This window comes from Phoxinus phoxinus, assembly GCF_949152265.1.
Source record: "Phoxinus phoxinus genome assembly, chromosome: 20".
Taxonomy (NCBI): Eukaryota; Metazoa; Chordata; class Actinopteri; order Cypriniformes; family Leuciscidae; genus Phoxinus; species Phoxinus phoxinus.
Window position 1 is genome coordinate 31,376,842 of NC_136895.1, and position 20,142 is coordinate 31,396,983.

The window sequence follows — 20,142 nt, forward strand, 5'->3', positions numbered from 1 at the left end:
TTAAGTCATTATTACGAGATGTTAAGTCATTATTATGAGAAACTTTCTCAATATAATGAGATACTAAGTCATAATTATGAGAAAGTTTCTCATTATTACGAGATGTTTTAAGTCATTATTATGAGATATTAAGTCATTATTACGAGATGTTTTAAGTCATTATTATGAGATACTAAGTCATTATTATGAGAAACTTTCTCATTATTACGAGATGCTAAGTCATTATTATGAGAAACTTTCTCAATATAATGAGATACTAAGTCATAATTATGAGAAAGTTTCTCATTATTACGAGATGTTTTAAGTCATTATTATGAGATATTAAGTCATTATTACGAGATGTTTTAAGTCATTATTATGAGATACTAAGTCATTATTATGAGAAACTTTCTCATTATTACGAGATGCTAAGTCATTATTATGAGAAACTTTCTCAATATAATGACTTACAGAATTATATTTTTTTACTCAACTGTGGCGGAAACGGGCTTCCATAGCTATTACACATCTTCTGAAAGAGTACTGAATCTCCCGATCAAAAAACTGGCAAAGAAGCAGAAACACGTGATAGAAGCATTGCTAATGCATGTTTGTATATTTTGACAAAACATGATACTCCAGCTTTTTGTCCAAAATTTAGCTTTTTTATGAAATGTATTAATAACACAGTTTGAGTAATACTGTTACTGTTGTTAGACTGTCACTGTTCACCACAAAATGAACATTCCTTGTTTGTATATTGCCAGAAGCACACCACATTCAACATCATAGTGCCGGTGTTGATGGAAGAGTAGGGCTTTTATTAAATGTCAAACAAAACAAAAAAATGAACAAAAATGACTATACACCCAGAGCCAGCGCCAGGGAGTATAAATCAGGGTGTGTGTATCTCACGCATTTGTAAACGCTTTCAAATGCATGCTAGATTTGCGCTTTCACTCTCTCGGGAGGAGGGGAGTGGCACAGTAACTTGTTTGGGGAGCATGGCCAGCAAATGCCCCTCTTGGCTCCGGCCCTGTATACACCGTAGGGGAAAATACAGGCACGGCACGGAAATGCTGAGCTGAATATGGCAGAGCTAGGCTTGAAGCACTGGGAATATCACGCATGCAGAAACATTCGACAACACCTTTCCACTCTTGTATTGTGAAAAAGCAGACTTGAAATTCTGCTAAAAAGCCCCTTTTGTGTTAAATAGAAAAAATGGTGAATCATGTTTCTTACACCACGTGGGTATATGATGATAGAATTGTCTGTTTTGAGTGAACTATTCCAATATAATGTAAAATTATATATAATATTTTTGTTGTTGTTTAAGAAGTGTACATTTGATACCAAAGCTAAACTGAGTCTACTGTCTCTAAATATTGTTTCAGGGACTACTTCTGGAAAAGCAAAGCTGAACATTGTGCTGTGTGGATATAATACAACACTCAAGATCTCGGTGTCTAAAATGTTTAGAGGGGTAACGAGAAAACATCGTAAAGAGATGAGTAAAGTGTGTGTGAAGAAAGAGGGAACGATTCATGGACGGCAGATTACGGTAATAGAGCTTCCAGTTCTCACTCAGATCCCAGAGGAGGAAGTGATGCGGGAGACTCTCCGCTGTGTGTCTCTCTGTGATCCTGGAGTTCATCTTTTCATCTTCGTTACTCCTGTCAGTCCACTTACTAATGAAGACAGAGCAGAAATGGAGAAGATTAAAAGAATATTTAACTCTAGTGAGCACTTCATGGTGCTCTTCACTGCTGAACTCACTGTTAACAAGAGTGTGAAAGATTTTGTAGCATCTGCAGAATCTCAGAAGGCTGTGAGTCTCTATGGGAGCTGGTACAGTGTGATGGTGTTAAAGGATGATAGAAACTCTGTACAGATCTCAAAAATTCTGGATTATATAGAGAACATGAAGACTGAACCCTATTCACTTCAGATGTATATGAGAGCTCAAGAGAAGAGAGTCAGAGATGAACTAGAGGAGAAACTGAGTGCCAGAGATAATGAAATCAAAGAGTTACAGGAGAAGATCAAGACACTGGGTGAGTGGATTCATTTACTTTTCTGAATAAAGCATATTTGTGAGAATACAGTAATAAGCTTACATGTTATTACAGTACAGTACCATACATTGATAAACACTGTTACCAATTTCAAGGAGAGAAAAAAGGACTAAAAAAATATAATCTAAATGAATTGATTAAGGCAATAATTCAGGGACTCTTTCAGAATAACAGTCACTGACCCTGCATCCCAATGTCCATACTATCCATCATATGTGAGATTAGAAAAATGTGTTTTATAGCATAGTGTGTTGAAAAGAGTATGCCAGAAGTCCCGGGATGGTCTACTGTCTATTTCCAGTAGATTTTGGAAGTGTGGATCCGTGCTCACTATAATGGCTAATATTACCCACAACACACTGCGCTTTGAAGCATTTGGTTCAGAACTTCAAACACGAGTTAAGTGTTTATAAAACCACAAACATGGCAGATGTGCGTGACCTGACTGACGGTTACTAGAGAGTAGAGATTAAGTAGAGACGTTTAGAATAAGGAATTTGAGTGAATAATAATCAACGTTTAACTGACTATCCATGTTTTAATTAATCTGCAACAACAATGTGAACTTTTATAAAGATCCTTTTGGCCATTGAATTTTAAATGCAACATTAATCAAAAATATGTCTCCGCATGAAAGACCCGCGACTATGGTAGGAAATTAAACTAGATGAAATGTGGAGGATGTTAATCTTGACAAGATGATTGACAGGTCAGTTTACGGTGACAGGATGCACATAACTATGTGACAAAGAGCATCTGTTAAAGACGAAATTTAATGAAGTAATAGTTTGCCTACTCTTCTGCTACACACTCAAAAGTATGTACTTTTTCTTCAGACAGTCGATGAACTGCAGTTTAAGTCACTTCCGTGTTGGTTTCAAGAGAGATTGGAAGGATGCCGCTTGGTCATGACTCATTGTTTTGTGTATACACTAGTGGGGCTGCTCTCACATCTCGTATCACTCCATGATCTTGGTCATTTCTCACATCAACACAGCCAGTTTGCGGAACCTTTAAGCTTATGCACAAGAAAGCTGATAAAATCATTTAAACTCAGATCAATATTTAATGTATGAATGTATCATTATTTAATGTGAGATTTTCCCCCACAAAATTAACAAGGAGTAGTTAAAAACGCTTGCTAACGATGTTTATTGGGTTTATTGGGACTGCACCTCCCTTGAGGTAAGAAAGTCTCGATCTTAGCACAGCAATAGTCATGTTCCCGCACTGAGAACATGAACTATTCATGTGCTTAACGGCCAAACACGAGAGGCAACTATTGTGGCCGTCTGCTAGCACCAGGGAATGACTGCACCCAGAAACGCACAGGCGGAAAGGCATCCTGAAACGCCTGTGTTGCTCTTTTTTTGAGGAATGGCCGCAGTGTACAGCAGTGGTAGTGCAGACCGCTGTACACTCTCACGGGTAACGCCCACCGAAACCGACAGAAATTTGATGCTGTGAAAACAGCAGTTGATTGAGCTATACTGCTCACGGCCACTCGCTGATCGCACCTTCACACCAACACTGAAGAGGAGAGGTTTGAAAAGTCTTCAACGTCAAAGGCAGTCTGTTTAAACTCAGCGGCAAACAGAAAGCTCGGCTCCGAAGTGAAAGACAAAGGTGCGTTCGCCCGCTTCCGTGTTTATACCCTCGCTGCGGGGCACATGGCGCGATTCACACACGCCAAAGTTCATTGGCTTGTTCTGTAGATACTCGAAGATTATAGGGCTCCCTGAAGTGATCCCAGTACTTCTCACGGTAATTATTTGCCCATTTTGTAGCCAAAGAAAGTTTTCACTTAACGTTACATTGCTAAAGTTGGACTAATTTACCTGTCCAACAGAAAACAGGCAACTTCGCCGTCGTTTTTAAAACATTTCTCCAGCATCAGCATCTTCCATCTGGAAAAAGCCACATCGATGTTAATCCGGGATTTCTGCAGTCGTCTGTCCCGACTTCATCTGGCTGCATCATGTTTTCTTTTCTTTGCCGACGAAGATTGACGCTCTGTCGGCTCTTGTGCAAATTACTACATCTGGTCCTCTATTTGTTAAAATTTCACTACTGACGTTACTACTACTTCATTGTGCGTATTCAACGTAGTGACGGTGCAAGTTGCCTCTAAAAACACTAACGAAGAAGAAGAAAAACAACAGAGTGACGATACGCGCTCTTCCTGTAGAGTAGTTTGATCATTTAGGGCTATTGTAGAAACGTGGCGGCACAAAATGGTGACTTAACGTGTAAGGGGACCCGCAGTGTGTGTAGATAGAAATGGCTCATTCTAAGGTAATAAAAAGTAATTTTGTAAGTAAAAATGGTAAATGGACTGCATTTATATAGCGCTTTCACAGAAAATAATGGTCAAATATGTACTATTGTGTAAACATTTTATTGACTAAAAATGCGTTAGAACACGTTCATCTCGAAGACGAGTTCTTTCACAAACAGCTTCATATAGTAGCTCGACTGACTCGATCTCCTTCTCATACATTCCCGCAGCGTCACAGTGCATTTCCCTGTTGAAGCTGAGTGTCCATTGACTTCAATGGGGCTGCTTTGAACAGTTTTTTTCAGTGCTCCGAAACTAGATGGTGATTGGATAAATGCTGCGATTATGTCCCGCCCACGGATGCTCAGCGTCTCTGGGGGTGAATGAGGAGTGGGCTGGCCCGGACTCCGGGCTTCCGCGTGATGATTGGAGGATCTGTCGAAAGACTGCATCTCCTTTTGACTGACAGCGATCTGTACAATAAGAAGTCGCTCAAGATATTTTGCGCGCTCAGTCCCATCGCGGATTTCTCAAGTGTAGTCGAAAGACAAACTGCTGCAACCTATTTCTTGATATTTGTTTGGCAAAATTGCTAGCCAATTTGCATCATACATTTCACACATTTATACACCACATTCCTTGTTTCAGTTTTACCAAGTTTAATATATATATTTTAGATTGTTCGCTCATTCGTTCATTCATTTATTAATATACAGTACGTTAGGCTAGGCTAGCGTCATACGGGTGAAACTGCGCACGATGGCAGACAGTGCTAATATTGTCAACCTTATTTTGGCGAAGCCATTTGAAAGTCTTCCTTACGAGGAAACAATTTGAATTAAACAGCAGGGCAGATCAACACCTAAGATTGATTTAGTGCAAAAGATAGGGACAAATAACAGGTCTTTTCAGCTCTCCTGGTATGAAAAAGTTAGCTGGCTGACTGGAAGTGCTGTGACAAATAAAATGTACTGCTGGCCATGCCTCTTGATGAAACCATCTCACGGATGTGTTGTTTGGTCAAAGGTGGGGTTTGGAGATCTGTCTTTGACAGGGCACATAAAAGACATGAAAAGAGCAATGAACATGTGAGTGCATGTGCAAGATTAAGTTGTATGGGCAGGATCAGGGTTGAGCATGCAATCAATGAAGGTGCTCGCATTCTAGTGGCTAAACATAATGAAACAGTCAAACAAAACAGGGCCTTTCTAAACCGCCTTCTTGATGTAACATCCTTGCTTGGCCGACAGGAGCTGTCATTTAGGGGACATGATGAGCAGTGTTGGGAACGTTACTTTAAAAAAGTAATTAGTTATAGTTACTCACTACTTGTTCCAAAAAGTAACTGAGTTAGTAACTGAATTACCATATAATAAAAGTAACTCGTTACCAGGGAAAGTAACCATTTGCGTTACTGTTTAAAAAAAAAGTTGCTATAATCCAAAGAATTTGGAGTTTTGTGAGCAGTTTTCACGAGTCAGTTGAAATGAGTAGAACAGACGGGTGTTTGTACATAACTTTCAATATTTATTGCACGTCGACAGACAGCAAGAGGTTTAACCTGCACTTCAAGTATTAATTTATCTTTGTAAGAAAAGTAAACGGTTACACCATATTAAGTGCATAACTCTAGCAAATTAAATCAAACTCTCTCAACCAGAGACAACTGGCGAACTAGCATCTGTGGTGGAGGACGTATCGGTGTTTTTTGCCACTAGCTTTGTATATGCGCGTGTCAATTTGAGTCAAGTCTTCGCTCCTGGACATTACACATTACATGCACGTTCTTGCCTTTGACCACAATGAATTTTAAGTAGTGCTTATATCTCCACCAACTTTTCATCGGATTGCTCCTGACTCGCCATCTCTGCTGCTCCGTCTGTTTAGCGGTTGTGTGTGTGTGTGTGTGTGTGTGGCACCTGGCGCGTGTGCTGGCATGTGTGTAAAAACACTGGCTCTGATTGGCTACCATGAAACATGACTCTGCCTTAGCCAATCATAATCGCTTACATCGTTATTAGCCCACCTCCTCACTAGCTGTGAGCCAGGGGTGCGCGTTCGGAATCGGATTACACAGTTTATTCAATCAATGCATATAACGCACCGCATTTAACGTCCAGTAACGGTAACGGCGTTGTAACGACGGGAAAAGTAATTAGTTAGATTACCCCGTTACTGAAAAAATAACGTCGTTACCTAACGCCGTTAATTTAAACGCCGTTATTCCAAACACTGATGATGAGAAACATTATCTAAATATGACTCTGTCCTGTCCACACAATTTGAGTCCTCAAATGTGTTTTCTGGTATGTCCCATACTATTCAAAATGACTTGATCTCTGCTCTTGCAGCCACAATTTCTGATCAGATCAGAGATGAAATTCAGGATGCTCCCTTTTTTGGATGGCAGGTGGATGAAACAACTGATATATCCTGCCGTGCCCAACTCTCTGTCATTGTTCGCTATGTGGATAGTGCAGGTAAAATTCAGGAGTTTTTGATGTTTCTGGAGGGCGAGATGCTCAGTCCATTTTTGATGTTTTAAATGAGAACATGCAGGCTTACAATTTTAAGGATAAGCTTGTGGCACAGACCTATGATGGGGCTGCTGTCATGGCTTCAGCTCTCAGTGGTCTGCAGGCCAAAGTGAAAGCAATAGCCCCCAGTGCAATGTTTGTGCATTGCCATGCACACAGACTGAATCTGGTGCTGTCACAAGGGGGCTAAATGCTTGCCTGAGTGCAGAATTTTTGGCACATTTTTTTTCAAAATCCACAAAGAGGTCGTCTTTTCTGTATTCCAGAAACGCTCCTACTCGATGGAATTTCACATCACGGATAGTGAGCACTGTGGCAAACAATTATGATGGTCTCCTTCAGACATTTGAAAACATCATTGCAGATACGACAATGGATGATGATACACTGGATTGTGCCAAAGGCTTTCTGAGGAAACTGGAGGAATTTGAGTTTGTGTTCATGTTGTACACATATGAACAAATCTTCTCTGAGACTGATGTGGTCTTTGATGTTGTCCAACAGAGGGCGATGGATGTTTTTTACTGCAAGAAAATAATTGAGTCTCTTCTTGCATTTGTCAAAGAGAAAAGGTCAGAGGGGGCTTTCCAAGCTGTTTATGCCAAAACAGCAGATCTCACATCAGACCCACGAGATGAGCCCATGAGAAAGCGCCGTCTGACCCAATTGCAGGATCCCCTGGAGCGCTACAGATATCTGTACATGGCCATCCTTGATAACATCTTGGAGCAGAATCCTCAACTTTTTTAAAATTTGGAAAATATGCTCTTCTTAGAATTAGTCAATCCAGGGAAATTTGATGACATGAGACAAGAATTTCCAGAGGAGGCCTTCCAAAGTGTCCTGAAAAGTTATGGCCATCACTTTGATTCAGGGAGACTGAGGTCTGAACTTCAAGTCCTGTATTCAGATCAGGACTTGCAGGGTAACAGGGGAAAGCTGTGTGATTACTTGGTGTTCCTCAAAGACATGGAGTTGGACAGTGCAATGCCTCAGCTTTACAAACTGTTATCTTCTTAATAATAATAATAATAAATAAATAGTACACTTATACTGTTTGTCGGTCAAAACAGACCGAAGACAATAAACGTAACAGTTTTTTTAATTAAATGAATGTACTACATTATAGTTCAATAATATTTGGAAGTAACAGGAAGTGGGCTAAACTGGGCAAATTAGCATGAGAGCGCAATTCCAAAAAAGCACCGATGGGAGTGGAAACTAAGTTCTGTGTGTGATCTACTGATGACGTGCAAATTAAAGAACAGATGCAGCCGGATCATTTCCATGATAACCAACACAATCTACCAAGTAGTGTCTGGTTTAAGACCTGCTTTTTTTGGGTGGTAAATAATGGCACAAACACCAGTAAATTGACTAGCGCAAACCGTAATAAATCACCTTGCATGATTCATTTAAATACTCCCATAAATATTGTGTCTGAAGGGAAACTCCAACAAATGCACATGCAATAACATCAGCCACAAAAATAACCCTGTCCACACCTTTTCACTGCGTGTCTTTAGGAAATCCTGACAGTGGTTTTTAACGCCAAAAGACGGTTTAAACAGTGCACGCTGCTAGTAAATCTGACTGCAAATGGCTTAAAAACATACTAAACAGAGTTCCAAAAGGCCAAAAGTTTGATTAGTCAAAAGTGATGATTAGATTTAAAGTAGGTTTATGGTAAGGGGATGAAAATTTTTATTAGCTCAGTATAAAAATCATTGCGCCTATAGAGTGTCCCCGTAAACCATATAGGCTACAAGTGTGTGTGCGTGTGTGTTCACATAGCAAGTGCTATAAAATTCACCAAGTTTAAAAAAAAAATCAAACAGAGCCAGAGGGTTAAAGTCCTCCTGTGGTAAAAATCCAGCTTTTAATGTTGTTTAGATGTCTATGTGGTGTTTTTAATATGCTTTAAGACAAGCCATATCCAAATTCATAAGTCAGCACCATTGCTGAGTATTTTCTCCTTAAAATTGCAGTGAACCAAAGACCGTCTCAAAAACGCGGTTTGAAATCGCTGGTGTTTCTGACGTCACACACTACCTTGTAACCAATCAGGTCAACGTGTGACCATCAACGAGTGGATCTCGAAGCCAGTGTGAGTGAGTGGAGGCGGGGCTAATTTGCATATTCATAGAACCATGTATACTATATAAATGAGGCAAGGGTTGCATTGAAACGCAATGAATGCAAAGTGGCATTCAAGCTATTTTTAAGGCATGAAAAAAAAAAAAAAAAATTCTTAATAATAATAAATAATAAATCTTCTTCCGCTTATCCGGGGCCAGGTCGCGGGGGCAGCAGTCTAAGCAGAGATGCCCAGACTTCCCTCTCCCTAGCCACTTCCTCTAGCTCTTCCGGGGGGACACCGAGGCGTTCCCAGGCCAGCCGGAAGACATAGTCCCTCCAGCGTGTCTTAGGTCTTCCCCGGGGTTCCCTTCCCGGTAGGACGTGCCCAGAACACCTTCCCAGGAGGCTCTACTCTGAGCTCCTCCCGAGTGACCGAGCTTCTCACCCTATCTCTAAGGGATCGCCCAGCCACCCTGCGGAGAAAGCTAATTTCGGCCGCCTGTATCCGGGATCTTGTCCTTGACCCAAAGCTCATGACCATAGGTGAGAGTAGGAACGTAGATTGACCGATAAATCGAGAGCTTCGCCTTGCGGCTCAGCTCTTTCTTCACCACAACAGACCGGTACATCGACCGCATTACTGCAGATTGTACTGCAGTACAATCTCCCGTTCCATCCTTCCCTCACTCGTGAACAAGACCCCAAGATACTTGAACTCCTCCACTTGAGACAGGAAAGTCTCAGCCTCCCTGGGAAAGTCTATGCCAGGGTACTGGAGAGGAGAATACGGCCGATAGTAGAACCTCGGATTCAGGAGGAACAGTGCGGTTTTCGTCCGGGCCGTGGAACACTGGACCAGCTCTATACCCTCTACAGGGTGCTGGAGGGTTCATGGGAGTTTGCCCAACCAATCCACATGTGCTTTGTGGATTTGGAGAAGGCATTTGACTGTGTCCCTCGTGGCGGCCTGTGGAGGGTGCTCCGGGAGTATGGGGTCCGGGGTCCTTTGCTAAGGGCTGTACGGTCCCTGTACGATTGAAGCAGGAGCTTGGTTCGCATTGCCGGCAGTAAGTCAGACTTCTTCCCGGTGCATGTTGGACTCCGGCAGGGCTGCCCTTTGTCGCCGGTTCTGTTCATAATTTTTATGGACAGAATTTCTAGGCGCAGCCAGGGGCCGGAGGGTGTCTGGTTTGGGAACAACAACACGATTTCATCTCTGCTCTTTGCAGATGATGTTGTCGTGTTGACCCCATCAGACCAGGACCTTCAGCATGCACTGGGACGGTTTGCAGCCGAGTGTGAAGCGGCTGGGATGAGAATCAGCGCCTCCAAATCCGAGGCCATGGTCCTCAGTCGGAAAAAGGTGGCTTGCCTACTTCAGGTTGGTGGAGAGTTCCTGCCTCAAGTGGAGGAGTTCAAGTATCTTGGGGTCTTGTTCACGAGTGAGGGAAGGATGGAACGGGAGATTGACAGACGGATCGGTGCAGCTTCCGCAGTAATGCGGTCCATGTACCGGTCTGTCGTGGTGAAGAAAGAGCTGAGCCGCAAGGCGAAGGTCAATCTACGTTCCTACTCTCACCTATGGTCATGAGCTTTGGATCATGACCGAAAGGACAAGATCCCGGATACAGGCGGCCGAAATGAGCTTTCTCCTTAGGGTGGCTGGGCGATCCCTTAGAGATAGGGTGAGGAGCTCGGTCACTCAGGAGGAGCTCAGAGTAGAGCCGCTGCTCCTCCACATCGAGAGGGGTCAGCTGAGGTGGCTCGGGCATCTGTTCCGGATGCCTCCTGGACGCCTTCCCGGGAAGGCGTTCCGGGCACGTCCCACCAGGAGGAGACCCCGGGGAAGACCTAGGACACGCTGGAGAGACTATGTCTCTCGGCAGGCCTGGGAACACCTCGGTGTCCCCCCGGAAGAGCTAGAGGAAGTGGCTAGGGAAAGGGAAGTCTGGGCTTCTCTGCTTAGACTGCTGCCCCCGCGACCCGGCCCCGGATAAGCGGAAGAAGATGGATGGATGGATGTATTTACAACACAACATAATCCAAAGATACACAACAAATGGCAAAAGCACCTTATTTAACACACTGAACTAAAGACAGAGACTTAACCAGTCACACACCTTTGTGCCATTCCTGAAACATAGTACATACCTGTCATTTCCAATGTGTTTTATTTTCACTTTACCTCCTCATGTTGAAGTCAGCAGGACTATACCTAAAAAAAAATATATATAAAAAACCTGTGAACATGCTGATATCAAGAGAAACTAGGGCTGCATGATTTTGGGAATACATTTTAGATTTGTTCTGGTTAAAATTCCTTTTTAAAATGTACAAAATACACAGACACAAACACACACACATATATACATATATTTGTTGTGCCTTGTAGGCATATACCTGCAGCCGCTGAATAAAATAATAATAACAATAGTATAGCAGGCATCGTTAAAAAGGAACACTTCAGTAACACTACACTAGAGAAAAACATTGATTATCATGTTACTTCAAATGTTTACAATCGATATGACGTTATGAAATGAGATTGGAGTAAAATCATGGTGCGTTTTGCTTTTCAAATGCACACCGCGCGACTAACTCAAACTCTCACAGCGCGTGCAGAGAACATTCACTGAAGCATCGAGCAACAGTTAGGCAATGTGAAGTTTATGCAACAATAACACTAACTAATATAATTTAGAATTATTTCTTACCTTAAAATCGTTCTTGTCTTCAAATCGCATTCTTCTTCTGATGTAAATCCAATAATCTCACAGCGTGTCTTCCAAACTCGACGAACAGCAGAGGACTGATAAAGTTTGGCGGCGCTTTCTTGTTGAGGGGACGTATGGACGATTTGCATCTCTATACGTTTTGTGCGTGTGGTCACATTAAAACTAATGAGCAAGGGTTAGAGAAACTAGATATCTTGTTGGTTTTATACAAATAACGCCCGCGCGTTTGCCGACCCCAGAGGGTTAATTTAGGTAGAAAATCTCAAATGAAGATTGCTGAACTCTAGGGCTGACTTCTAATAGTCGAGGATTCGATTCGGAGAGGTCTGATTCGACTATGAACCTCATGGTCGAATAGTAGGGAAGTGTTATCAGTGCCGCTGCTAGCCATTTTGGTGCCCTAAGCATAATTGCATAATTTATTTATGATGCCCCCTACCCTGAGAAACTTCGTCTTCATGAGGAACACGCGCGCGGACTTGCTCTCTCTCCCTCTCTGCCGTGCACGCGCTGCGCGATTTGGAGCACAGTCTCTGTCTCGCGGGCGCGCTCGCTCTAGATTCCGGAGATTTCAACTAATTCGCGGGCATCAGTGAGCCGCTATCAGTATGCGGGAGACTCCCGGAACTTCCTTTGGGATGTCTGTATTTCTATACTGAAATAATATCAGCATTATATTTATTGATTTTTCATTAGGCTATTTTTTTGGTGCCCCCTCACCTCAGCTCTTGGGCACAGCGCGTGATGAGCGTGGTGGGAGCGGCGGCGCTGAGTGTTATGTAACCAATGAGCAGCAGCACACTACATGCCTAACGTCCGGACCGCATTTGTTAGCATTTACGGATTAATTGGCTCACAATGGCTTCTAAAAAATCATCAAAAGTGTGGAAGTATTTCGAGAACGTTAAAGATGACCCAAAGAAAGTTAAGTGCAAGCTGAAGGCTGCGCGCGAAGCGTCTCAGCAACGAAGACATCCTTTCCTTTTTCTTTTTTTGCTGCATGTGCACTTTCTGAAGCCCATTCGATTATAACTTATATTAGGCCTATGTTTATTTTCGTTGTTGTGTAATCGTTTTTATTTATTCAGGCAGGCTTATTGTATTTTGAAAAATGTTTATGACATTTTGGACTAGTGCCAGGCTGTTGCGCTAAGTTTCATTTTATTTATTTATTTTATCCCGATTCCCGAGTGTGAACTGTGAATTAAAAGCCAAGAAATAGGTTCCTAAGTGAGAAATAAAGGCATATTTTGGCACGGTGTTGTTGTGGTATGTGAACTTTTCTGATGTTTGATGTGTGATATGTTTTGTTCATCTGGCTTTAAATGAACAAAAGGTATTTGTTACACACCATGTTTTTCTTTTAGTTTTTTTTAGCTCTTTTGTTTGAAATGGAAAAAATCTAGCTGCAATCTAAAAAAAAAAAAAAAAAAAAAAAGTTCGACTATCAGTCGACTACGGCAAAATCTAACGAATTAGATTCGACTATGAAAATCATTAGTCGAAAACAGCCCTACTGAACTCCCTGTCAAAGCCACAACCATTTTACCTGTTTTTACTTGATTTCACAACGATCACATGGGAGAGGTTAGAGCTTTCTCTTCAGTGTTTCCACAGGACTAAGTTCAGTTCAGCTAAGACATGAAAGGTTTTCAAAAAAGTTAAAACCACAAATGTTAACCTAGTTTATTCCTTTGACAGTTCCAGAGGGTGTGAAGCTGAATCTGGCTCTGTGTGGGAGTGACAGAAGATTAAAATCCTTCATATCAAACCTGATCCTGAACCCGGGAGACAGAAGACCCGAGCTCAGCTCAGAGTGTGTGAGGAGAGACGTGGAGCTTCATGGACGTCTGGTGTCTCTGGTGGAGCTTCCAGCGCTGATCAACACTCGGATCTCAGAGGAGAAAGTGATGCGTCAGACGCTCCGCTGTGTGTCTCTCTGTGATCCTGGAGTTCATGTTTTCATCCTCGTCATTCCTGATGGTCCACTTAATAATGAAGACAGAGCAGAAATGGAGAAGATCCAGAAGATATTCAGCTCAAGAATCAACAAACACATCATGATCCTCAAAATGCAGAATTCAGAAGACAGGACAGCAGAACTAAATGAAGAAACACAGTCTGTCATTGAGAGTTTTGGAGGACGACATCATGTCATTGGCCCCGACACACAAGTGTCCGAGTTAATGAAGAAACTAGAGCAGACGGTTGAGGCAAATAATGGTGTTTGTTTCTCCACAGAGACATTGTTGGATGCACAGATGGAAAAACTGCAGAAATTTGAAGAAATGAAGACAAAAATCCATTCATTAGAGGCATGGTTTCAGTCAAAAGGTAATGTTTTCATGGCTGCAAAAGTTTACAAAGATATGTGAGAAAAACATGTGTGGAAGTTACATGCTTAGTTCAGAGAAAATAATTTGATAAGTACATGATGATTCAGTATAAATTATACACAATATTCTCTGATGTCCTGTAAGATTGACAATCTTCACTAAAAATTCAATATACTGTTTTACATTTTTATTTGATCTATCTTTAGATTCAAGAGAGAGAGCAGATGATCTGAGGATTGTGCTGCTGGGTAAAACTGGAGTTGGGAAGAGTGCAACTGGAAACACCATCTTAGGAAAAGGAGCATTTATATCGGACACATCTCATGAATCAGTTACTAAAGTGTGTCAGAGAGAAAGATCTGAAATCAACGGCCGACATGTTACTGTGATCGACACTCCAGGACTGTTTGATACTAATCTGACTAATGAGGAGATCCAGAGAGAAATCAGCAACTGCATCTCCATGATCCTGCCTGGACCACATGTGCTTCTCTTACTGATACCAGTGGGACGATTCACTCAAGAGGAGGAGAAATCTGTGAAGATCATCCAAGAGACATTTGGTGAAAACTCTTTAATGTTCACTATTGTACTCTTCACCAGAGGAGATGAACTGAAGAACAAACCCATTGAAAACTGGCTTGGAAAACCTGGATCTGTGATCAGAAACCTGATTGAAGCGTGTGGAAACAGATTCCATGTGTTCAATAATAATCAGACTGGAGACCGAACACAAGTGTCTGATCTACTGCAGAAGATAGACGACATGGTGAAAGAAAACGGAGAGAGTTACTACTCATGCAAGAGGTTCAGAGAGATGGAAAGAGAAATACAAGAAAAAGAAAAGAAGACGCTGACGGAGACACTGGAGCAACTGAAGAGTGAGAGAGAAGAACTGATGAAGAAACATGAAGAAGAAAAAAAGAGGACAAATATGATGATGGAGGAAGAAATACAAAAAAGTTACAAAGAGGGAAAGACAAGAGAAGAGGAGTTTAGAAAGAGAGAAGAACAGTATAAGAGAGACATTAAAGAAAGCGAGGAAGAAGTGAGAAAGATGCGAGAGGAGATGAAGAGTGAACGAGAGGAATGGGAGAAACAGAAACAACAGGAGAGACAAAGAAGAAATGAAGAGGATGAGAGAAGGAGAAACAAAGAAAAGGCAATGAGGGATGAACATAATCAAGAGAAAGAGAGAATGAAGATGATGATGGAGGAAGAAATAAAGAGAAGAGATAAAGAGGATGAGAGAAGGAAAAAATTAGACAAGGAAACATGGGATGAATATTATGAGAAACTTAGAAGAGAGAGAAAAAGAAGAGAGAGAGAGATAGAAGATATTCAGTTCAAACATGATAAAGTGATGAAGAGAGTGAAGATGAAGATGGAGGAAGTAAGACAGAATCATGATGAAGAGAGAAAGAGAAGAGAAGAGGAATATATAGAGAGAGACAAACAATATAGAAGAGATATTAAAGGCATAGAGGTTCAAGAGAGAGAGATGCGAGAGGAGATGAAGAGAGAGCGAGAGGAATGGGACAAACAGAAACAACAGGAGAGACAAAGAAGAGAAGAAACAGATAATACAGACACAGACACACACCCTCAAGGTCAGAATTATAAATATGGCTGTGAAAATAAATATGCATTGTTTATAAACAGGGAATATTCAGGGAACAGAGTAACCTAGACTTTATTTAATAGGTTGATAAGAGACCTGGATAATGAATTGAGTGGGGGGTTTAAATAGTAAAAATTTTAGGTTTAAGTTCAACACTTGTTGCTCAGGGTCTCAAATTTAATAAGTTGTCATTAATCTCTAAACCCTATTATTGTCATTTTCAGATGAGGAAGATTCATCATCAGATCCAGAATGTTTGAGAATCGTGCTGTTTGGGAGGCGAGGGAATGGAAAGAGTGCCACAGGAAACACTATCCTCGGGAAAAAGGAGTTTCCCAGGGAAGATCATAAGCGTTTGGTGACCACTCTCTGTGAGAAAGGAGTTGTTGAAGTTGATGGTAAATCAGTAACTGTTGTGGATACTCCAGGACTCTTTGACACCTCACTGACAAAAGAACAAGTGCAGGAAGAAATGATGAAGTGTGTTTCACTGTCCGCACCTGGACCTCATGTGTTCATCATTGTGTTGAGTTTGGGAAGAATCACTCAAGAGGAGAGAGACACTTTAGACATAATAAAGATGATCTTCGGCTCAAAAGCAGCAGATTTCAGCATTGTTCTCTTCACTAAAGGAGATGATCTGAGAGGACAGACAATAAAACAATATGTAGAGGCAAGTACAAATGCTGAACTCAAGAAACTGATCAGTGACTGTGGAGACAGATTCCTGGCTTTTAACAACAGAGAAACTCAAGATCGTACGCAAGTTAAAGAGCTGTTAAAGAAGATAGAAGAGGTGAAGAAATCTAATGAGGGCCGATACTTCACTAATGAGATGTTTGAGGAGGCAGCGATCTCCATTGAAAAGAGAAGGGAAAAGCTACAAGAGAATAAAAGAAAAAATCAGGATCAAGTTGAAGAATTAGAAACCAAATATGAGATGGAAGTCAAACGAATGACAAAGAGACTGAAGGAGAAGAAACAAAAGATAGATGAGGAGAGAGCGAGGGTGGAGAACAAGTTCAGAGGAAAAGAGGAAACACTGAGGAGAGAGTTTGAGGAGAAAGAAAAATCAGACCAGAAGAAACGAGAGAAGGAGGATAAGAAGCGATCAGAAGAGGAAGAACAGCGAAGAGCTGAATATGATCAAAGAATAGATGAGATGGAGAGAGAGATTGAAAATCAGAGATTACAGTATGAAAAACAGCTAAAAGAAAGTGATAAGGAGAAGAAAAAGAGAGAAGAAGAATATAAACAAGATCAAGAAAAGATGAAAACGGAGCAGGAACACATCATGACGGAGTTAAGAAGAACACAGGAAGAGGAAATAAAAGAGAGAGATTTAGAGGAACAAACGAGGAAGGAACAAGAAGAGAAAGAGAGAGAAGAATGGAAGAGAAAAATAAAAGAGGCAGAAGATGATGAAGATGATGAAGAGATTCAAGAGGAAATTAAACGACAGCAGAGAGACTGGGAGGAAGAGAAGAAAAGACAGATGAGAGAACGAGAGAAAGAGGAAATAAAGATAAAAGAGAAACACAGGGAAAAACAGGAAGAACTGGAGAAAATGAGAATGAAATTTGAAGCCGAAAGAGAAAAAGAACAACAGATGATAGAGGACAGAGAAAAACAGAAAAGAGAGAGAGAAGAAAAAGAGAAAGAATATGAGGAAGAAGAGAAAAATGAAATGAAAAGCCATTATGAGCAGCTGGAGCGAGAGAGGAAAGAGGAGTGGGAGAGGAGAAAACAAGAGGATGAAAAGAGAAGAACGGAGAAGAGGAAGAGATGGAAGAAAATTATTGAAGATCTTAAACGAGAGCAAGAAGAAGAGATCAAGAGAAGAGAAGGAGAAGAAAGAGACAGAATAGAAAGAGAAGAAAAAGAGTTTGATGAAATGAAACAGAAACATGAAGAGGAAATACAGAAGTTGAAGAAGAAACATCAAGATGAAGCCAGAAAACAAGAAGAAGAACTGAAGGACTTCAGTGAGAGAAAAGAGCAGCAGGTTCAGGAGCTCAAAGAGAGGCTTGAACAACTATATAAAGAGAAAAATAGATCAGGGTTCAATCTTATTATTAAAGGCGTTTGGAAAATATTTTGGCACTAAAAATTACCCAAATTGAGCTAACACAATCACGATGGAGAACATGCTTAACACACAAACACATACAGAAGTGAAAGGGTTAAATAACACTTAATGCATGTTTGTACACACACACACACACACACTTTGTTGTAGCACTCTAAAAAATAATTCAGTGGCTTAGTAAGTAAAACGGTATTATTTAACTTAATTAACTTAATAAAGTCTTTGAATATCATTTACTTGATGGTTTGAGTTGAACATACAACAATAATTAATCCAAATGTTAATTTAGTATTTGACAAACAATTTTTTTTTACAATACACTTAATATATTTGTGAAACGACCAACTATGGTCTCAATATGTGTCGTTTTCAGCAGTTTAGCGAGTCTGTGTTTCCCGAAACCATCGCTCCAACGAACATTCTCAAACAGCATCGCACAGTTGTGTGTAACGACGGCTCTAGTTTCTAGTTTGCATGACATGTGGACTCAATAAATCCTGATGTTGAGCAAAATAAGCAAGCTGACGTTCAGTACAACCTATATCTTTTATTTAGAATACATACAAATGTAATTTACGTCTTTTAGCTCGCCAAGAGAAACTGCATGGGGTTTAAGGCCACGAGATCCAGTTTGGTTCAGAAAACCAATTAACAATGAAAACAAATGTGGGTCCCACTTTATATTTAGTGGCTTTAAGTACCATGTACTTACATTGAAAAATAGTTACAATGTGCTTATTGTGTTGATGCTGTATTGTAAAACACTTGTGCTGCTGTTGAGGAGTGATACAGGTGAGGTTAGTGTCAACAGTGTAATTACAAATGTAATTACATACATTAATTACAGCTTCAATTACATGTAGGCATTTTCAAAATATGCATGTACACAAGTCCATTGTATCAAATTATGAATTTCAATGTAAGTGCATAGTACCACTTAATGTGTAAAGTGGGACCCAATTGGGTCCTTATTGCTGTAATATAAATATATGTGTCCCATAGCCTATACATGGCATTTTAAACAAAGCTCTTGAACTATGAGGGCTCCCTGTAACTTCTGTTACTGTTTGGCCATATGTGAATATGAAGGCCCCAAAACCTCTTATAGAATTATTGTCCCATCCTGTTTAAAATTACATTTATTTGGATCACTCATTGAGCTTCTCTCTTTGCGTAAAAGGTATTGGAAAATTAACGATTTATTAATCACAACATAACTTTAGTTGAAGTGAGACTAAATTTTAAAACATTGCCTATTTTTTTTTTGGCCTAAATTCTAATCTAAATGATCCCACAAAATGAGCCTAGAGAGAGCAATAGAGTATGTTTTAGCAAACTTATCATTTACAGTTTGACCTGTAAGAACTTGCACCCTTCACTCTACCGTTTTTTAACAACTGTAAAAAATGCACCTTCAAATAAAAAAGGCTATTAAGCAGAGTGTATACTGGAAATTACAGATTTACTTTTTTTTACTGGTCAAACCAAATTTTAGTAGCAACAGCACTCGAAACGACTGGTCCAATCAGATTGTAATACCTATTACCACTAGTGACGTCCAACGATCACTGTTTGCTCATTAATGGATCCAGTGTTTTCCACATGATCTTGTGAGACTATGAGGGTGGACTTCAGTTTCTCTAGGGAGATCCGGGGGCAAGAAAAGTTTCTACATTTTAAAGTTAAATGCAGCAATCTAGTGCACTTTGAGAGGTCAGATATAAGAGCTTTTTTTTTTTTTTTTTTGAGATTTTTGTGAAAACCTTTACATCAGTTAATTTGAATAAATATCAGGTACAGTAGGCTACATAGATAAATCCCTCACTAATGCTGTAAACATACAGGGAGCTGGTAGCCTATTATTATTAAAGGTTAAAATAGCCAACTCATATAATGTGGTTTTTATAATAATAGCATAATCATTTAAATTATATCAGTAAAAATTTAGCAAAATACTCCTGTCTATAGTTAATTTTTCTAGCTACGTTGTGGTCATTAAATGGCTTCCTGAGGTATATGTTACGTGCAGGGTTTGAAATGAACACCTGCCAAATGCATTTAAAACTCAACTTTAGTGGGAAACACTGTCAAATCACTAGCCAATTTGGGGAAAATCACTCACTTTTCTGGGAAAGTACTAGGGTGACAAGATGAGATTGGCTGAAATTCGGGACGGTGTTCGGATGGGTTGGGGGAGACTATAATAAAACATAACGAATTTCAAACCTGAACCAAACATATTTTTATTCAGAGATCAACAGTCTGTCATTAGTCTTTAGTCTGCCACAAAAAACAACATTACAATTCGGTTGGGGTTCCGGTACACCAGCCATGTCAACGACACAAATGAATAGAAATTAGCTTATCAATGCATATCTAAATTCGCGCATACGGTATCTTTGTAGAACTT

The 20,142-nt window shown here is 40.5% G+C and overlaps 1 protein-coding gene across 6 annotated transcripts in view; it reads left to right on the plus strand.

Annotated features, from left to right (window-relative positions):
* LOC306988307 (uncharacterized protein) overlaps nucleotides 1–19,170 on the plus strand; it is a 45,385-nt gene extending 26,215 nt beyond the window's left edge. For all 6 annotated transcript variants that reach the window (XM_079593192.1, XM_079593191.1, XM_079593195.1 and 3 more), the window contains 4 exons: nucleotides 1,377–2,036; nucleotides 13,388–14,020; nucleotides 14,229–15,632; nucleotides 15,868–19,170. In XM_079593192.1, coding sequence (XP_079449318.1) covers nucleotides 1,377–2,036; nucleotides 13,388–14,020; nucleotides 14,229–15,632; nucleotides 15,868–17,750 — 4,580 coding nt within the window. In that variant the 3' untranslated portion in view covers nucleotides 17,751–19,170. The remainder of the gene's footprint in view (nucleotides 1–1,376; nucleotides 2,037–13,387; nucleotides 14,021–14,228; nucleotides 15,633–15,867) is intronic.
* The last annotated feature ends 972 nt before the right edge of the window (nucleotides 19,171–20,142 follow it).